The sequence below is a fragment of the Tenrec ecaudatus genome, chromosome 7 (genome assembly GCF_050624435.1).
Source record: "Tenrec ecaudatus isolate mTenEca1 chromosome 7, mTenEca1.hap1, whole genome shotgun sequence".
NCBI lineage: Eukaryota > Metazoa > Chordata > Mammalia > Afrosoricida > Tenrecidae > Tenrec > Tenrec ecaudatus.
This window is the reverse complement of record NC_134536.1, coordinates 36,618,003-36,639,352: the sequence shown is the minus strand read 5'-3', so window position 1 is coordinate 36,639,352 and position 21,350 is coordinate 36,618,003. Positions and strand designations below refer to the sequence as shown.

General features: G+C 40.6%; 1 protein-coding gene across 2 annotated transcripts; it reads right to left on the bottom strand.

Moving 5' to 3' along the window:
• Nucleotides 1-1,284: 1,284 nt before the first annotated feature.
• On the bottom strand, nt 1,285-20,690 carry LOC142452695 (vascular non-inflammatory molecule 3-like). 2 transcript variants are annotated; one of them, XM_075553917.1, is made up of 8 exons: nt 20,583-20,690; nt 14,747-14,840; nt 14,523-14,653; nt 8,059-8,251; nt 6,467-6,758; nt 4,930-5,303; nt 3,963-4,136; nt 1,285-1,526 (listed from the first exon to the last, which is right to left on the bottom strand). In XM_075553917.1, the coding sequence occupies exons 2-8, from the start codon at nt 14,798-14,800 to the stop codon at nt 1,398-1,400; spliced, it is 1,347 nt and encodes a 448-aa protein (XP_075410032.1). In that variant the 5' UTR covers nt 14,801-14,840; nt 20,583-20,690; the 3' UTR covers nt 1,285-1,397. The 2 variants fall into 2 exon arrangements, with proteins under 2 accessions (XP_075410032.1, XP_075410031.1); XM_075553916.1 differs by lacking the exon at nt 20,583-20,690 and having other exon boundaries at nt 14,747-14,973.
• Between the last annotated feature and the right edge of the window lie 660 nt (nt 20,691-21,350).

The following is a 21,350-nucleotide window of genomic DNA, read 5'->3' as shown; positions in this document are numbered from 1 at the left end:
TTCCAAGACAGTACACTCATAAATCAAAGTATAGAAGGAGATTAACTAGGATTGGGTAGATTTTCATAAAGAATAATTGCAGGACAAAACCCACATGGAAGAAGCACACCAGCCTGTGTGATCACCAGGTGTCGATGGAATCAGTTTTCAGGCATCAAAGAACAAAAACTCAAATTATTGTGAATGAGGGGTAGTGCAGAATGGGGACCTAAGACCCATTTGTAGGCAACTGGACATCCCCTTACACAGGGTTTCAGGGAGGAAAGGAGCCAGTCAGGGTGTAGTTTAGCAACAATGAAACATGCAACTTTCCTCTAGTTCCTAAATGCTTCCTCCCCACACACTATCATGATCCCAATTCTACCTTACAAATCTGGTTAGACCAGAGGATATACACTGGCACAGATAGGAAGCGGGAACACAGGGAATCCAGGACCAATGATCCATTCAGAACCAGTGCTGAGAGTGGCGATACTGGGAGAGTGGAGGGAAGGTGGGGTAGAAAGGGAGAAATGATTACAAGGATCTACACATAACCTCCTCCCTTGGGGAATGGACAACAGAAAACTGGGTGAAGGGAGACGTCAGACAGTGTAAGATATGACAAAATAATAATAATTTATAAATTATCAAGGGTTTATGAGGGAGTGGGGAGTGGGGGGGATGAGGAGATGATAACAAGGGCTGAAGTAGAAAGCAAATTTTTTGAGAACAATGAGGGCAACAAATGTACAAATGTGCTTGACACAATGGATATATGTATGGATTGTGATAAGAGTTGTATGAGCTCCCAATAAAATGATTTAAAAAATAAAATAAAATCAGGAAAGATGTGCAGGAAAAAAAAAAGAATAATTGCAAGCGATAACAAATCTGAGGAAGGGCCTTACTTTCTGTCTTATCCACATCAGAGGTGTCTAATTTCTGTATGAATAAGCCACAAGAGTTAAAAAGTTATGATAGATAATGGGACAATTGTATTTAGATAAAAGGTTATTTATGATTACTTCAAAAGATTCTCTTTTCTTAGACAACTCCCTTTATTTTGATTAAATGGGGAAAAAATCTTTGCATATTCAAGATTTACCAAAATGCACTCAAAATGTCACATTGGCACAAAATAGAGCGGTGTTCTATGTCTCCATCCATATAAATATACTTTGCACTGTATGTGAACTTAAGCACGCATATATTGAAGAGTTATGCAATTCCCATCATTTCTGTTACACTAAATGTGTGAAATATAAAATTACACTCATATCCATTGATTTTTAAATCTTGTATCTGTGCTTTAATAAATCTATGACATCTGATCTGAATAAGCCGTTTTGTTAAGGGCTCTCTTTTATTTCTCCGTCTGTGCCAGGTTAATTCTGACAAGGCACTTGTAAAGGAGATCATTGTAACTTCCCAGGCCCTTGTCCTAAGCGGGGAGGGTCCTTCTCAAACACTCTTCCATACAGAGCCAAAACAAGAACAGGCAAAGAGGCTCCACTTCGGCTCCTCAGACGGCCATCTCTTGAAATCTAATCAAAGAAAACAAAGAGTTAACCCAATGTAGTGCTTGACTTTCAGTGCAGAGCGCTTTCCGCAGCCCCAGCATTTTACAAGGAGTAGAAAACAAAGATTCACACCCATCCAGTGGATTCCAACTCACAGCTAATAGTACAGAATAGAGCGGCCCTGATGGGTTTCTAGTAGCTAAATAGTTAGGGAAGAAGCATCATCTTTCCCCCCTAGAGCAGCTAGGAATTTTGACCTGCTAACCTTGCGTTTAACAACCCAACTCAGAACCCACCACACTATCAGAGCTCTGAGACTCATTGCTACCAGTCGACTCCAACTCCTAGTGACCTGTAGGGCAGGGAAGAACTGCCTCAGTGGGTTTCTGAGACTGTGACCCTCCAGGAGTGGAATACCAGAATGGAAAGCCTCATCTTTCTCTCCCAAAGTGGCTAGTCATTTCTAACTGCTGGTCTTGCAGTTAATACCCCCAAAGCATAACCAGTATGCCACCAGGGCTCTAGAATCATTAAAAAAAAAAAGGGATTTGGTGTCAGAATATACAGATCCATGCTCTAGTCTTCCTAGCCGAGGGACAGTTATGACTAAACCATGCCCCCCTAGGAAGATATGGTGAAGTCCTAACTCTCATATCTGTGACTGTGACTTTATTTGAAAATAAGATCTTTTGTTTTGAAAATATGGCAGCATATGTGTAAATGTGGTAGACACAATGGCTATATATATGGGTTGTAATGAGAGCAGTAAGAGGCCCCAATAAAATGATTTTTAAAAAGAATATAAAGTCTTTGCAGATGTAGTCAGGGTAAAAGGAAGTTATTGGGCGGACTCTCACATAGAGTAGGGGTATGGACTGAGTGTAGGGGTATGAACATTTGGTATGAACTGAGTGTAGGGGTATGAACATTTGACAATTGTAAAAGGTTTCTGGATGGGCAACAACCAAACAATTAAATCAGAATCAAATAGGTAATGAATCCTAGATGCTTCAGCCAGTGCTCGCCCTTGTTGCCAGTTTCCTGGGGACAAAGGGGTCAAAGGTGGGAATAGTTTTAGAAGTGCTAGGTGTTGTGGCTGGGGTTTAACACACATGAGCAGCTTGGAGACTTTCCAAGAAATGTGAAGACAAGGGGAGTTTAAGGGACCAAGCTTTCTGACCCCCAACTCCCCTGATGCCTGTTCCTCAAGCTGATTTGTAGTAAGGTGTCCCTCATTGCAGGAATGCGTTAAGGCACCCATCAAAAACTAATGTAAGGACATTGGAAGAAAAATGTCGCAAATAACTCTAGGTGTGACATGGTGAAAGTCAAATTAGGATCATGATTTTTAAAGCGTTGTTCTTTAAGTCAGTAAAACACTTCAGGAAACTTGTTGCCAACTTGATTTCAGCACACAGTGACCCTAAAACTCACTGCCATTGAGTCCATTCCAACTCATAGTGATCCTGGGTCTTGGTAGTGACCCCATAGAGCAAAGTGAAACTGCTCCACAGGATGCCCAATGCTGAGGACTTCCAGACACTGACTGTCATATCTCTTTCCCTCAGAGCAATTGGTGGGCTCCTGTCAGTAATCAGTGAAACTCTGAACCTCTGCACCAACAGAACTCTTTAAGGATAATATATATAATATATATAATGATAATAAATATATTATCATCAGTGTAACAAGTTCTCAAAATAACATTCCCATCAAGCATTGGTAGTAGAAACATTATTCAAGGCATTTCATCTGGGGCCCTCTGCACCATGAAAATGAAGAGAACATTAATTGCCATTGGGTGGCAATATCAAATTACTGTATATACTCGAATATAAGCTGACTCGAGAATAAGCCGAGGTACCTAATTATTACCTGGGAAACCAGAAAAACTGATGGACTCGAGTATAAGCCTAGGGTGGTAAATGCAGGATGTGAATTAACACAGAGACTAGAGGGGAGAGACGGAGCGCTGCCACAGAAACATCCTTACCAGTTCAGCAGCTGGCGTAAGTGAATCACTACAGATGCTTCTGCGAATTGGAGCCATCCACGTCATAGGACGGCTCTGATTGGTTAGATGTGAGTAAACAAACATGCAAAGCCCTGCAGTGTCAGCGGGGCTTTGAATGAACAGTGGAGGAACGGCAATCACCTGTGAGATGTTACACCTTGCTGGGGTACCACTGATCTGTGTATAAGCCGAACCCCAGTTTTTCAAAAACTTGGCTTATTCACGAGTATATACGGTAAGTAGAAAAACAAGCTTTAAATGATCTATTACAGGCTGACAACAATCTAGAACTACAACTTATGTCACATATCATAGTTTTCCATGTCTTCAAAGTCTTGTGTAAACTGTGAGCCACAGTACTGTCAGACTGTCACTACTTCAAAGATTTCCATGTGCCCGGCTACCCCTTCTGTTCAAAGAACTTTCTCATCCTGAAAACCTCCTACCTCATAATGTCGCTCAGAGGCAAGTTGGCTCCCACTTAGAACCACCTGGGGGAAAACATAACTCGTTCCAAAGGTGCCGCTGAGGGAGAATTCTTCAAACTTGGTAAAGGCAGACCCCACTGGCTCCCCACAAGTTTTGAGATCAGTGGTTTGGCACTTCAGCAATGTGCATATCTATATAATAGAACAAAAGAGAGGTGGTAAAAATCACTAGAACAAGAAATATATAGAAATGTTCTCAGGTCAGTAACCCAGTTTCAAAAGAAAGAAGAATATTCAGGAAGTTGCTTCTTAAGCGGTGATTTTCAAATTCCAGTTCACAGTCTACTAGTGAGTCCTGAAATCAGTGTAGTTTGTCAGGATTGGCACTTTTATTTTAATGAAGCCAGATGGACTATAATATGATTTTTAAAATTAGAGTGTACTGTACATAATTTTGGCTGTTTCCATTTGTAAGATTCACTGAACCCAGCATAATTTTTAAAGGAATGCAAAGGATGGGGGGGGAGACAAACAAAACAATCCTATTAATAAAATTGTTTTGTTGTTGTTGTTGCTGTTGTTTCTGTCAAATCAATTCTAGCTCGTCCGGGCTCCATGTGTGCAAAGCAGAACTGCTCCCTGGGTCTTTCCAGGCTCCAGCCTTTAAAAGCAGGTCACCAGGTCTTCATTCTGACCCATCTCTAGGGATGGGTCAGATGCCACCTTCTAGTAGTCCCGAGCTTAGGGAGCCTGGAAAGGTAGGCTCCAAGAGAGAAAGATGTAGCAGCCTACTTCCATGAAGGTGTCAGCCGTAGAAACCCTGTAGAGCAGTTCCTCTCTGTCCTGGGTCACAGCAAGTCAGAATCTACTAGACAGCAGTGGGACTGGGGATTTTGTTTTGTTTTCGTCAGTCCACAGCTTAACCATTTACACCACTCAGGAACGCCCAAGGTGTTCTAAGACCTTGATATGCAAACCTGTCTACCTGCAAGTAATATTGGCCTTCTACTGTGTGTAGTCCATCAAACACGCCAAGTGCATACGCTTCGTCCATTCGCTTCTCAGACATCCTGTAGGTTAAGTGGCAGCACAGGTCTTTCTGGCAGACGGTGTAATTTCCTGTGTCTTCCTTAAGCTCCGTGAAAGTGAACTCGTCAAAATAAATCATTCCAGGAAAAGTCGACTGTTCAGAAGAGGACAGCTTGACATGCTGGGCATAAGCACTCCAGTCAATAGAGGCAGGGAAGGTGGGTTCAAGGCGAGGCCGGGCACTCAATTCTGCTAGCAGCAGCTGCCCACTCTCCGTCTCCATGTCATAGTGGAACACCCTGACTGCTTCCGGGGCATAGATCCCACTCCCTGCAGACAAGGCAAAGAAACATAACCAATGGTCTCAATCATGGTCAAGGTCCCACACGAGAGATTTTTCTCCCATGAAAAATTAAAAATCTTAAATTATGACCATTTTCAAGATAGTTAAAAAGATAGCTGTTACAGGGGAATACACTTCCTTTTGACCCACACATCTTTCACACAGCATCCATGATAAATTTATCACTTGAATTATACAACTTAAGGAAGCCCTAGGATCCAAGTATTTATGTCCTCAGCTTCTAACGGATACAGTTCAAACCCAACAGTCACTCCCCAGGGAAGCTAAAAAATCTGCTTCTGCAAAGACCCCCGAAACCAAACCAAACCCACTGCAATCAAATAGATTTCAACTTAGAGCTACCTTATATAGGGTTTCTAAGACTAAATATTTATAGGAGCAGATAGCCTCATCTTTTTTTCATAGAGTGGCTGGTTGTTTTGAACCAGTGACCTTGCTGTTTGCTCCCGCAGCCTCATCAGGGAAAAACCTATATAGCTTACAGTCTTGGAAACCCCATGACAGGGTTCCACTTGGTCTTCCACTAAGGTCTCTGAATTAGAATGGGCTGAATTGCATACAATATCAGCAACACCAACATCATTTCCAACTGAAAATACCGTATCCTTTAGTTTTTGCCAACTTGGCAAGAAAATGAAAAATACACATACACACACACCACCCCACAGTGCTCTGCTGACTTATTTGTGCTTGAGTTTCCTCATCTGGATAAATAAACAGCAAAGCCAATAAGAGGGGAGACCTTCATCTATGTTACTTTGAATGTGGAAACTATAAGAGACAGACAAAATTTAAATAGGTAGGTCTAAAATGCCATCATCCCTGAAGCAGCAAAAATAATTCCCCACTATTATTAATAAAACTGATGCTACCTAGAAAATTCCTAATTTTGATTGTTTGTGTGATTCGACCTCTCTAACTCTAATTTGCCTTCCTGAAAAATGGAAATAATAATTGCCTTTTTCTTCATTTACGAAGTTATCATCCTTTCACTAATGTTGGTATAGAAATCTGTCTTCTTATTCATTTCATGATATAGTAAAATCCTTAAAGAAAAGCCTGCCTTGAACATCAGTTAAAATATCCCCAGAGAGTCCCAGACACGATGGTCATGACCCATGTGAGGTACCTGTCATATGCATACTGGTGTTATGAGTGTTTGCAGCCAGAAGGTTAACTCTCATGGCTCTGGCCCAGGCCGAGTGGAAAGGAGCTGCTGAGAGGAGGGGTAGAGTGTTGTACCAGGCCACAGGGTAGAGGACGCTGTCCACTTTAAGGTCATCCACCACAACCACAGCCGGATCATGAGAAAAAATGTCAAAGCAAGTGAAAAGACCAAACTTCCCAAAAGGAGTCTCAAAGGCCACCAATTCTGAATCCTTAGGGAAATCAAACTGAATTTCAGGTGCAAAAAGGTTGTACTGTGAACAAAAAGGAAAATTAGTAAGAAAACTGGCAATTAGATGCAATCAACACTGGTAAAATCATTTTTCTCTCTTTCTCTCTGAATGTTGATGTGCATATTTAACACTGTCAGACACAAATGTTTATAAATCATATTGAATCTTCTGCTTTCTATATGAGTTTCCTAACTGTGATGTTAACCACAAAACTTTCTTGTTCCGGTGATTTGCCCGCATGTGTAGTGTGCTGGTGATGCACTGGGCTGAGGTCTGCATTGGTCCGCAATGGAAGCTACCAGCAGTTCTGCAGGAGAAAGACCGGGCTTCCTATTCCCGTAGACAGTTACAGCCTTGGAATCTCACAGGGGTCACTATGAGTCAGCATTCCCTTGATGGCAGCAAGTTTGCTTTGTTGGTGGGGGGAAGGGGTATTATTTTTGTGTTGTAGCAACATCCTCTGTCCTTTTCCTGCCCTGTCCCTTACTGTGACCTTTCTCCTCAGCATCCACATGGTGATGGGCTCAGAGAAGACAGGGGACCTAATTGCAATCAAGAAGTGATGAGGCTTTGAACGGTCCCCTTTGAGGGAGAAGTATATTCTATCTCTGGATCTTGTTGCTATAGGCATGTGAGCTTCGTATAATTGCAGGAATTTGGCTTCCCAAAGGATGCAGGCATGAGAGACAGCTGTGACCAGGACTAAAGGGGTTCGAGAAACTGATGCCTCCTTTTGAGCTTCTGGGGCATGCTGCTCCTAAAACTACAGAGTCTACTTTCTTATGTTAGACACAAAGGGGCTTCTAAACATGTGTGAATATTTTTTATTATCTTGTCATTCCATTAGTCCATGAACGTTTTGAAGGCCCCTTCTATATTGTTGTAGTTTCATAGGCAAGGAAATCCCCATTTTTATTTAAGCCAGTTTTCATTGAGGATTTATAGTATAGCCATCAAAAAAATCCTACCTGAATCAAATGGTAGTTTAGCTCAGTATAAAATACCAACTAATTGGGCCAGGAGAAAAAGAAACAAAAAACCTAACCCTGCAATTAAATCAAGCATGAAGCAGAGCACTTCTTCTTCGCCAGAGCATATTAGAATCTTTTGAGGCTGTTACCACATCCATCATCCGGCCTAATATTCTGCCCTCAGCATCCTTACATGGGGCTGTTTGAAAAACACTACTTTTTCAATTAGACTGTAATAATTGAGACATTCTGCCCTTACAGTTCTCTTCCCAACATTCAACATAAACAAACAAAAACCATAAACAAACCAAAGAAGTCAAATCAGTTTAGTTAGGCAAAGTAGTTCTCACCTTGTGGTAGCGTGCCACCAGTTTACCCTCGGAATCAAACACCACATTAGTGTTGTACTGGTAACGTCCATCAGCAGGGCACTGAGGGTCATTGGCACTGCAAGGCTTCTTGTCCCCAATGTTTGCCACAATGTAGATGGAGTTGTTCTTGGCTAGACAGCTGAGCCTTTCTTGCACTGGGGTGTAGCCAAACCTAATCCAATAGATAATGTTTTATACTTACTATGTTTGAGTGAATCTGAATTACCAAAGTGATACTTTATTTGCTTGTTATCAATTACCTTGTCAATCTAGGTTAAGAATAAGCAGAAATTATAACAGGGACTGTTGGCTAATTAACAGAGAGATACTCATCTATTCTGGGTCAGGACAACAGTCTTGGAACTATTTGTATGGTCTCTCCTTCTCTCTCTCCTCTCTCTTTTCCTTTTTCTTCTGGTGTCTATCTATATAAGATAGGCACGGTAAGCAATCCCAAGGAAATGCTACAGGACTGATTGTTCTGGGGGTACGGGGCATGAGTGAGGAAGAGTTGGGGGAGGGGAGCCATGAGCCAATAACGACAGGGACAGGGGAATAGCAAGGGATCTAAAATTGACTGTTGGGGGGGCGGGTATAACATTCCTGGTCATGTCAGATCACTTGAAATGTAGCCGTGAAGAATTACTGATAATTCTTGATAGTGGGACAGGAGGAAAGAAAAAGAGGAAAGAACAAGTAAGTAAAAATTATATATATATAGGTATAAATATAGATATATAGTATCTGGGGTCTTAAAGGCTTGAAGTTAAACAAGTGGCCATATAGCAGGGAAGCAACAAAGTCCAAATATAAGAAGCACATCAGCCTGTGTGATCGTGAGAGATCAATGGGAATAGGTATCAGAAATTCAAAAACAATCAAATTGTCTTGAAGGAGCATAGACTAAGTGGAGACCACAAACCCACCTGTAAAACAATTGGACAGTCCCTTTACAGAGGGCCACATGGAAAGGATGATATATCCAGGGTGCAGTATAGCACTGGTAGAACACGTAACTATCCTCTAGTTCTTTAATATTTCTTCCCCTTATTATTATTGTCTTTGTTTTACCTCATTGATCTTGTTAGACCTGTATATGTTCATTGGTATAACTAAGATCATTCGATGCGTGGAATCCAAGATAGATCAACACTTCATAAATAGTGATGGGAATAAGGATTCCCGGAGGGTACAGGAAAAGAAGTGGAGAAGGGGATAGCAATGATGACTGGATAACCCCACTGGAGGGGAATGAATAACAGAAATGTAGGTGAATGGATGCATTGGCTAGTGTAAGATATGACAAAATAATAATACATAATACTAGGGTTCCTGGGGTGTCGGATGAGGGAGGGAGGGGATAAGGAAGAGCTGATATCAAAGATGGTGACAGCAATTGTAAAATTATGCTTGATCTAATTGAATTATGGATTGTTATAATAGCTGTAAGAGCTCCCAATAAAATGATTAACAACAGCAAAAAAAAGCAGAAAACATTTTTAGAAGCTCGTTTTCAATATAGTTTTCATCAATACAGTCTTAGTAATGCTCCAGGCTCCGGATTATAGCTCAAGAAGAGATCAGAAGAAATGGAGGAAAAGAAAGAAGAGGAGCAGGAAAACCAACCCTCTCTCTCACACAGTGCTCCCAGGAAGGGCTTGCAATTTCAAGGAGCCTCTAATGCAGAGGAATGCTGCTCTAGTCCAAGGCCGTTCTTCCACACTTGCTGAAGCGTGGGGCAGCCGAAACAGAAAGAACAGTAAGTAGCCAGACCCATGTTGTTCATCTTCTAAAGAAAACAAGTGCAGGAGGCCATTGAGAATATGTCAGGGCCAGCACTTCTGTAACCTGACAGCTTCCGTTCTGCCTTCGGGCATCTTCAGGAGAAGGCCTAAAAGAAAGACTACCAAGTTGCTTTACAAACCAATGTCAAAGCCTTGCACAAGAGCAATGTTTATCCCAGGAATAAGAAAGGAGAGAAGTGATCAAATAGCCAGGGTCTTAGCTGGCTTCAGAAAGGCCTTAATTTGAAAGATATAAATGTGAATGTACTACACAGAGTAGAACAAAGACCAAGAGAAGTAATGGGGTGCAAAAAAATTTTTTGAGCAACTGTGATGATGAATATATGTGTCAATTTGGCTAGGCCATGGCTCTCAGTATTAAGCTGTTATCCTCTATTTTGAAATCGGGTGTAAGAAGAATTTCTTTGGGGATGTGGCCTGCATCAATATAGAGGCAGTCCCTGAATAACAAAGGTGCAACATCCATACAATTGTAGTTAAGGACCACGCCCCCATAAAGCCTATTATATTGAAAATTCAGAGTATATTTGATGCATCAAGTCATTACTATTATTGCTGCTGTTGGTCCTGGTGATTGTAAAGGGGAAACTGAGGAACAGGGAGGAAGATGGACATGACAGGGCAAGGGAGAGCAGAAACAGAAATAGCTTTATTAGGTGGGGGAGGTCAGGGAAGTCATGCTCAGCAGCTGGGGGCAAGGGCTTTTTAAAGTGTGGTGAGGAATGCAGGGCAATTAGCATATGGGGCGTGGAAACCAGAATTGCTGGTTGACTCCCTGCAGCTTTCTCTGAGCCAGTAACATCTGGTTTCACTGGTTATCTTCTCTGGCGCCAGCTACTGCTGACATTTGGGATGTGCAGGGAAGCACCGTACAGGACCCTGACCTGCTTCAGCTAGTCCAAACGGGGCTGTCTAGTTCAGACCCGACCCAAAGAGTGATGGTGTGGATGAAGCATTAGTTTTCTAACTACAAGGTGGGTGGGTTGAGCCTACTTCTAAAAGGAGAAAGGCAATGTGTTTCTGTAAATTTTCACAGCCTCAGAAACACTGTGGATCAGTTCTGCTCTATTCTTTGGGGTTAGAATAGAGCTAACAACAGTAAATTTGGGTATTACTATACTAATAATGCTTTAAAGTACCTGGAAGTGCTTCTTTAATGTTTTCTTTACATATAATATAATAAGAGAGGCATGCGTTTAGTTCACTGACATTAGATATAAATAGTACCTAAGTGCGCTCTTTTACATACAGATTCAATTTAAAGACAAATTTAGAAGTGGAATTCATTTGTAATCCAAGGGTTGACTATAAATGGATGTTCTGGCAAAGCTCTTTCTCAGTCTGTCTGTCTGGATCATGCATCTGAATCATGGTCCTCGGACCTCTGGTTCTTGGTATGGAAGCCGGTAGTCTGCCATCTTACCTGCAGATTTGGGTTTTTCAGGGCCTGTAACCATGTGAGTCAAGAGACACCCCAGGCTGACAGCTGACCCACAGATTTGAGACTCCCCAGCCTCCAAACTGGGTGAGCCATTTACTTCAAGTAAACATGTGGAGGCTTCTAAAAGTTCATGGGAAAATTCAATTATATTTTAATTTCATTTTTCCATGAACATTTTGATGGCTATATATATATAAATTTATATACATATAGTTTTAGTGAGGGGAAATTTATATGTAAAAATGAATTTACATATAAATGTATGTGAAATTTATAAATGTTCTTAGTCTTCTAAAGAAGATGGCAACCAAAACACTCAGTGAAAGAAATAGATTAATTTGTCCCTGGAAACTTCTGTTTAATCTCTGCTTAAAAAGTGCCCCACATGTTACTCATATGGTCTTGTTTGGAATCTGTTGTGGTTAGTTCCTATTGAGTCAGTTCTGACTCATGACAGTACACAGAGCTTTCAAGGCTGTAAATTTTCAGAAGAAGATGAGCGGGTCATTTGTCCAAGGCATCTCTAGGTGAGTTCAAGCTGCCAACCATTCATCTAGTGGTGAACTATTTACACCAACTACCAGGAAGAGCTAGGAGGATCCCTGGTGGCATATGGTTACTTGTTGGGCTGCTAACCAGAAGGTCAGCATTTCAAAACCACCAGCCCCTCTGCAGTAAAAGATGAGGCTTTCTACGGCCCTAAAAAGTTGCAGTCTCAACATAAAAGTGAGTGAAGGGAGACATTGGACAGTGTAAGATATGACAAAATAATAATAATTTATAAATTATCAAGGGTTCATGAGGGGGAGAAAGGGGGAGAATTCAGGAGCTGATACCAAGGGCTCAAGTAGAAAGCAAATGTTTTGAGAATGATGATGACAACAAATGTACAAATGTGCTTGACACAATGGATGGATGGATGGATTGTGATAAGAGTTGTACGAGCCCCCAATAAAATGATGTTAAAATAAAAGTTGCCATCTCAAAACCCACAGGAACAGTTCTACCTTGAAGTATAAGTTCACTATTATTTGGAATCGACTCAATGGCAAGGTGAGGCACCTGTTTGAAGTCTATTCATGTTAATTACCAAGTCTTTTAATTTGAGTCATGCTTATTTTCAATTATGAAACCTTCCTTCAAAAACCAAACTCACTAACATCGAGTTGATTCCGACTGACAGTGGCCTGTAAGGGTAGAACTGCCCCTGTGGGCAGTTGTCATAAACACTGTAACTCTTTATGGCGGTAGAAAGTCCACCCTTTACTCATGCTAAAAAGGAAAATAGTACCTATTGAATAATATAATGTGCCTACTGCCCCAAATTCAGGTCCTAGGTCCTAGTAAGTCAATAAATAATTAGTCTACTGTGGATTTTATAATTACAGGAAGACAATCCTGAACACTGATGGCTTTATTGATCTTAGAGGCCATTCGAGTTCACGCAACGGTTTTCTGCTTCTCTGCAACTGATGTTGAGCTAGTGTTTTAAAAGAAAGGAAAATTTTATGCCCTACCATTTTAGACTACTTATTTGTATTTATTTTTGTTGTTCATTTGTATTTGTGAAACTTAAAATAAATCTATCATGTACTTTGTTTTATTTTCTTGGCCAAAGAATTCAAGTCGTTTAGTATTTCCTCATGAGGGAAATCAGGGACACATCAGTATTCCAAACAGTATGTCAGCACGTGCATGGTCATATAGCCTTTAGTGGATGAATATTACTAGACAAGAAATTGTGCATTTCTTTACCAATATTAAAACAATATTAGATATTCAAATCCTCCCTTTTGGCAGCACAGAGCTGAAAGCTTGCTGAAATCAGCATGTGAAAACCTCAATAGTGTTTAAATTTCTTCTATCACCTAACTCCAACATGCAACTTTCTTAAGGCATCTACTTAGCAGGCTTGTGGACTCCTTCCCCCAGGAAAGGCAGTGCTTTAGCCCAAGCCTATAACCTGCCTTGTCAGTATAAGCTTTTTGGATACGGCAAATAGTGAATCATCCTGTTCTGGGAACTTCCTTGTATGTCATTATCTGGGGAAATCCTCCAGTGGCAGAGAGTCACGGTTACATGGTTCCAGGAAACGCAGCCAGCGCAACGTTTAAAGGCTGTCTAAAGGTGAAAGCCCAGGGGTGGCTGGATGCACATTGGGAGCTCTCACGTCTTAATGCTGGTCTTAACTTCCCAATCCACTTCAAACAGAAAGGAAAAAAAATTAAATGGCCCTGTTTTGTGAAATAGATGTAGTTCAAAATCATTGAATTTCAAATTATGAAATTAAATTACTTTTAATGCCTTATTTTTACTCACAAAATAGGACAAATGCACTATTTTTCAAGTAAAAAATGCACTTAAAATCTATTTTTGTAAATTGTACTTACTGTATTAGACAGATTTTCTTTTAAAAATATATGCTTAATCTATCGCTTATAATAGTTACCAAGTCTCTCAATAGACCAAACAACAAAAAGCAAGCCAGATCTAGTTTCTTCTGTTAAACAAACAAACAAACAAACTCATCATGACAACTAACCTTAGAGGGAACACTATAGTATATAGTCCCATGAATGTTAATGCAATGTGACATGTTTTACTTCTCCTTCAAAGGAGGAGGGGGAGGGGGAGGAGGAGGAGGAAGAGGGAGAGGAGGAGGGGGAGGAGGAGGAGAAGATATTTTTAGCATCTTACAGACAAACGAAATAGAGATGTCAGCCATTTAGCTATCATGGCTCACTCAGCTGGGATGTGGCAGAGAGTGGTATCAGAAAGAACATCAAGTGGGGTATAATTTCCATTTCTCTACATTGAAAATTGCAATTTTTCCTATGAAAAGAAGTCTCATTCATCTTTTCACTATTTTTAAAAAGGAAGTGCCATGTATAAGGATGAAGCAACATGCTGCTGTTTGGAAACACAGATCCTGGACACTTAAAAACCCAATTAGACAAGTACATTATCAAAATGATGTATATGGATACCATTTTTATAAGCATCATCACCTCAAGACAGTTCCCCAACAGGAGTCATGCCTGAGTGGCTATAAAAGACCCCTTCATTGGATGAGTCTAGGTCCAATGATATAAACTAGCTTAATTACTTATTACCCAGATTAAGTGCCAGGGTTTATGATTTGCACTTGGTATTTTTACGTCATAATTTTTATCCCAACATCAAAATGCAATGCATACCTTTGGGAGTCTCTGCAGGGGATCCAATTCACTTCCGGGTCTGGTATATCCTCCAGGTAGGGGTAAATGGTCTCCCTGGTGAAAACCCAGCCATAAATGCCATCTTCTGGAGTCACAATGATCTGTGCGCCCTGCTCCATGCAAATGGGTGTAAAAGGAGTACTCATAAGTTCCTAAGACACTCCAAGTTCCAATCGCGGAGTCAGTACATAAAGAGGCATTACCTGCTTAGCTGCCAGATGTACTGCGTTCTCCAAGACATCTAGGTTCTTGTTCATTAGGAGCAAAGCATCTTCTTTCGAGACCGGTGTTTCTGTTCTGTTTGGCAAGATAACAGCATGCTCATAAACTGCCGCAATGAAAGTGTCCAGAGCACTAGCACTCAAGACAACACTCCAGAGGGCAAAAAGGGACCCATAGTTTAGAAAATGTGGTCTAATCATAGTTGAAACTTAGCGATCGGTTAAGAAACAAATTCCAACTCTTATCTTTTGCATCACTGGAAACACATTGACGCGGAAGTACTGCCAGCTACCTACTATTTATATTTTCCCATAACGCAACATTCAGAAAGGAGGTTATGCAAGAAAATTGACAACCAGAAGTACAGATGAGTTGACGGAAATGAATAGTTTTGGTTTTGACCTTGTTCCAAAGTCTATGCAACTCTCCAAGTCAATTAATAAGTCAACCGTGTGAGTTCACCTCAGTACAAATGCTCTGACGTTGAACTCACCCTCCGTTTAATAAAGTAGATTTTTACTCTTAAATCGGTATTTTCAACAATAACGCCAATATTAGAATATTCATAAACAGTAAATTTGTTAATGTATGCAATATCATAAATGTAAGTGCTGCAAACACAGAATATAGACTGTAAAAAAATAAAGTCCAAGTTATGAAAGAGTTCACAAACAACAAAAGAAAGGGTATTCAAGATTAGATTCCCTTGTTCATAATTAGGGACTCTCAATTTTCAGCAAAAACCATGTTTACTGGTCCTACATTGCCTAAACTTTTGAACGATTGAAACTTCAGCTGACTGCTTCCAAGCAGATAGATAATGACAAGGTCGCTGATGGTGAATAGTCACTGGGAAATTTTCACCTAATTAGAGAATATCAGCCAAACACATGTGTACTAGTCCTCTTGAGGAGATTGCCTAATCTTTTGAGAAAAGTGGAACTTTGGCTGATTGCTTACAAGTAAATAGATAATGACATGGTTGCTGATGGTGAATGGCCATTAGGCTGAGTCTCTGGGACTCTCGGGAAACTGCCTGATATTGTGACGTTTAGGTGCCCAGTGTCATGCATCCAAGCTCCAGAGTCACGCAGTTTCTTCAGTGTTATAAATCTGTAGTTTGTGTGCTTGGTTTGGTTTCTGGTTTGCTTATTTTAGTGAAAACTTCTTCCCTAACCACTTATGATACACGACCTGAAAGCTCATGTTCAGGAGATTATTTCCTTGTACCATTGAAAGAGCTAAACATTCTCAAGATATTAAGGACAGACAGGTAACCTGGGTCTCTAGCATCTTAAGTCTCCCTCTGCTCCTATGCCCAACCCATCATTAAGCTTTTTTTCTTTTGTTTTAGATAACACTTTTTATTCTAAGTTACTATGCTAAACTGCTGTCAGCTTTCTAATGTATTTCCCTACCTCCCTCATTCCCCACATAGCCAGTAGGTGAGTTCTCCCTACAGTACACCTCAATTAAAAACTCACTGCTGGCCAGTCTATTCCTACTCCTAATGACCCTCTAGAACAGAGGGAAGTGCATCCTGTGATTTTCCGAGACTGTAAATCTTGACCAGAACAAAAAGCCTCGTCATTTTCCTCCAGATATGGTTTCAAATTGCTGATCTTACAGTTAGCTTCCCAAGTCATAAGTATACCACTTGGACTCCTCCCATTCCGAATGCCTACTTGCACCCCAAAGCAAGCAGTGTTTTTAAAACACCAGTTTACCATGTTTGGTACATTCTCCAAAAGTGGTAAGCAAGTTGTATATTTTGCAAGATATACATTTTATTTTAGGAAAGATTAGCTGCCAACATCAATAGAAACGTTTATAGCTGCTTTAACAAATCCACGGATACGACCATTTAGGGTGAAGCAATATAAAAGATGTCAATCAATCTTAAAAGAATACTAGGCAAACTGATAACTGTGTATCATTAATGCAAAAATCATGAATATAATGTACGATAGATTGAAATGCTCACTGTGTTCAAGTTCTAGAACCTGGACTAAATATACTACTCCAGATTCTTTTCCACAACTTGCCTTTATTAACTCATTATTCCAGTGATACCAAATAATTTCTTGCCTTCTGGATACTACCCATACCACTCCATCAAATGACTGCTGCGTTTCTCCCTGCAGTATGCTTGCTCTTCATCTTCTCTAGCCCATCCCAATCCTAAGTAACATTCCTAGATTTTCAGGGTAAATTTGCTGTGCTGTTGAATGTCCTTCACTGTTTGCCCTTTTATTTAGATCTTATACTAACATTTAAATCTGTGTCTTACCTTTATAAATGCTTACATCAAAAGAAATCTCTATGGGTTCTTTCAAGATCATCCATGTTCAGTCATTTCCTAGGGTGCACCCCAGGGATGTGAACACTGCTGACCCTCTCTCAGCACAGTCTCTCATGTGGTGGGAGCATAAGACTGAGGAATGGATGCTAAATGACGGATTCACTACATGATATGTGAATCTATTTCAGGATTGACCATTCCCAAAATCCTATTTATTTTCTATCTGTCACATAATTTAAAATAGTAGCTCTGAATTCTATTCCATATGTCAAAATTTCACATCATAGAAGGAATGTTCTAAATATTTTCTTTATATTTATATGCATCATTCTATAAAAGACAGGACAATTCTCAGCTGTAGAATTCTTACCTGTAGAATTTTATAGAACGCTAAACTCTTTAAGTGTCTTCTGAATTTTAAACCTAATTTCTTGGCCTAGATTTCCCTTAAACCTGTTTGTTCGAGTGTGGATTGATTTACAATATTAAACCTTTTTTTCAAGTTTACATCTGTGATTTAAATGATTCTGGAGTCCCTGGCGGTGCCTGGGATAAGCTTTGGGATCTAACTGCAAAGCCAGCAGTGTAAACCTCTCAACTGCCCCTGGGGGAGAAGATGAGGCTGCCTAAACACTTTATAAGGGTTCTTTGAGTCGGAATCAACTTGATGGTAGGGGGCAGTAAATTGGAGTCACTAGTACAGGGTCACTTCTTTCTAATCCTCAATTGATCTAGGGCAACTGTTACATTTGGAGATTGTATTGTTTGTTGTTGTTGTTTTCTCTTATAATTTGAAGACTCTCAAATCCCACCATCCTAACATATAGTTCTTCTCCAAGAGACAAGGTGTTTTTATGAGGCTTTATGCCTGAAATGAAAGATCCAATGAGAAGTCATTTCTCAAAAGGTGTCTGTGGACCAAATAGCAACTCTGTAAAAGAAGTAGATTGCTTTGTGATGAGATGAAGAAAACTGCTCTCGCGTGTCAAGTTGAAATGTTAACTGTTATCGTGGTTCACCTCATTTTCTGAATAAACTAAAAAACCCAAACTCACTGCCATCAAGTCGATAATAACTCATAGTGACTCTGTAGGATAGGGTAGAACTGCCCCTGTGGGTTTCCAGTATTGTAGCTCTCTACTGGAAGAGAAATCCAGCCCTTCCCCACAGAGTGGCTAGTGCTTTCAAACTGGTGACCTTTAGGTTGGCAGTCCAACTTGTGTAACCGCTGTGACACCAGGCTCCCAAACTGTCTGGATAGAGGAGGTCAAAAACAAACCCATGGAAATTCCCCTTCATTCTCCCAGTTCTTAATTCCAGGAAATGAACTAAGTTTGTATTGTGGTGAATCAATAGAAACTAGAATCAAATATTTACTTACTGTGTGATGAGGAATGCCATTGTCTGTTCCATAAATATATTTTAAATCAAGGAGGATTACAGATGCAAAGTTACTTGAATGACACAACCACTTGGAGTTATTGTGGAATGATGAACTTTAGAGTCTGAAAATTGACCACTTGGAGCTATTGTGGAATGAAGAGTCTGAAGTTTTACATTGAAATAAATATATTCTATACCTTGGAAACTAGATTGTTGCAGATGCACTTAGGTTTAAATTTAGCACCCTATCATTTGATCTTCCTTATTATCCACTTATATTTGTTCTATTTTAAAATAGTTCTTCTTTCTTTTCCATTGAAGTTTTTAGATGTCCTTCTCTTTTTCATTCTTCTTCTTTTTAAAAAAATGTGTTTCGGTATGTGAAATCCAGCATAGGCAAATCTACAGAGACAGGAGCTGGGTTAATGTAAGTGGGTTCCTGAGGGGTGTGACAGGGGAGGTTGGGGGAATGTGGAGATAATGACCATGAGTACAAGAATGGAGAACATGTCCTAAAGTGATGGTGATGATGATTGGACAACCCTTGTTGATGTGATTGAACTACTGAATTGTATGCTAATGAATTATATGGCAATAGAGCTGTTGAAAATGAATGCATATATTCTGATTTTAAATATGGATGGAAAGTCTTAAAGGCGGCCCTGGAATAAAATCTCTAGGAATTATTCAGTCCTCCTCATGTCTCTATTTTTAACATTTATTCCTTTTCTTTTCTAAATTTTTAATAAATCATTTTATTTGGAGCTCTTACATCTCTTATTACAATCCATACATCAATTGTGTCAAGCACATTTGTCCACATGTTGCCATCATCAGTTCCAAAATATTTTCTTTTACTTTTCTTTTTTTTTTTTGTAAGCTGAGTAGCCAGAAATAATCATTTTATTGGGGGCTCGTACAACTCTTATCACAATCCGTACACCCATCTATTGTCTCAAGCACATTTGTACTTTTGTTGCCATCATCATTTTCTTTCTACTTGAGCCCTTGGTATCAGCTCCTCTTTTTTCTCCTCTCTCCCTACCCTCCCACCCTCATGAATCCTTGATAAATTATAAATTATTTTCATAATTTATACTATCCACTGACTTCCTTCACCCACATTTCTATTGTTCAGCCTCCTGGTTGGAGGAGGTGGGCTTGTCAATCATTGAAATTGGTTTCCCCTTTCTCCCCCTTCTCTCCCCACCCCCACCCCCAACCTTCTCCATACCCTCATGGTATCCTTACTCTTGTTATTGTTCCTGAGGGGTTTATCTGTCCTGGATTCTGTGTTTAGAGAACTCTTATCTGTACCAGTGTACATGCACTGGTCTAGCCAGATTTGTAAGATAGAACTTGGGTCATGATAATGTGGGGGAGGAAGGAATGTTGTGTGTCCTCAGTGCTATACTCTACCCCGGTTGACTCGTCCCTTCCTTGTGACCCTTCTGTGAGGAGATATCCAGTTGTCTACCAATGTCCATCCTGGCTGTCCTTCTGGACATGAGGGCATCCCCCCTCATTTGCATCAAAATGGTTTTTTGGGTCTTCTGATGGCTGAAACCTGATCCTGCGCACATGGACACCTCGTGATCACAAGGGTTAGTGTGTTTCTTCCATGTGGCCTTTGTTGCTTTCCTGCTAGATGGCCACTTAACATTCATTCTAACTCCTCTCCATTTCCATCGTAGGGTGCTGATGGTAGTCAGGAGTCACTTGGACAGGTTTTTCATCAGTCTACTGTTTTCTTTCTACTCCAATCTTCAATCAGTGCTATAAATCATGTATGTTTTCTTAACATTACTTTATTATAATATTTCCCATGTTTTTTTGTCAAATAAAGGCAAACAAATAAGGCCTTTTCCCTAGATAAGAGGATTGTATTTTGTCTCATTTTACCTTTGTGTTCTCAGCTAAAGCCACTATGTAAAAGGAGATTGACCTCCTATAACTTCACAAATGAGAAGGAGAAGTAAGAGCCACCCTCTAGGCTGATTCCCATGAAGGGGATGTCATACATGCCCATTTACTAACTCTGGCACTAGCCCGCCCTCCCGCAGCACTCTCTTCCTCTGTTGGGTTCAATAATTTGTTGCAATTACTACACAGAACTCCCAGACAATACTCACAGTTATGGAGCTTTTTAAGAAGGCAAAGAATTACAATTCAGAACCAGGAACCACTCAGGACAGCTTTTCTTAGCCATTCCCCCAGACAGGCCTCTCTCTGGTCTTGGCTCTTAAGGCCGTAGGTCCAGCCAGCTTCATTCCTGCTTGGGTAAGTGTTACGAAACTCTTTAGCTCTGCCAGTAAGTCCCCTGGGACAGCACTCTCAGCCCAAAGGCACTCAAGTCTCTCGTTCCATGAGTCAGCTCGCTCACTGTAAGCACATCACACTGTGGGCTCAGCACTTGGTCTCACATCAGTCCCCCTGAGTGTGCCGCTGTTTCTCCCTGTCTCACACCATCTCCAGTGTTATAGCGTGCTCTCATTCTGTCTGGTCCAGTGTCAAGAAGGTCCTCGGCACAGGGAATGTGGATCCAAACCAAAGGACATGTTTTGCTCTGATCTCTTCTAGATAATAGTGAGGTCCCCCATTTTGCCCTCTGAGCGGATTCATTTTAAGCCTAGCAGGTTGGCAAAGTTGACCAAGCCCCTTGTTAGGGTCCACACACCTTATTTGTAGGAGGATCCCACCTCCCCAAGTGTACCACAAACTTCATTTGCATTTTAATTAAGTTGTCCAGTCTCCTGGTGGGCCCCAACCTTGTTTGCATGTTATTGTTGGTAGGTGCCATTGAGTCAACCCCGCCGACCCATAATGACCCCATGTACAACAAAGCAAGACTCTGCCCAATGGTGTGCCAGCCTCACAGTTACTGCTATGTTTCGATCTAT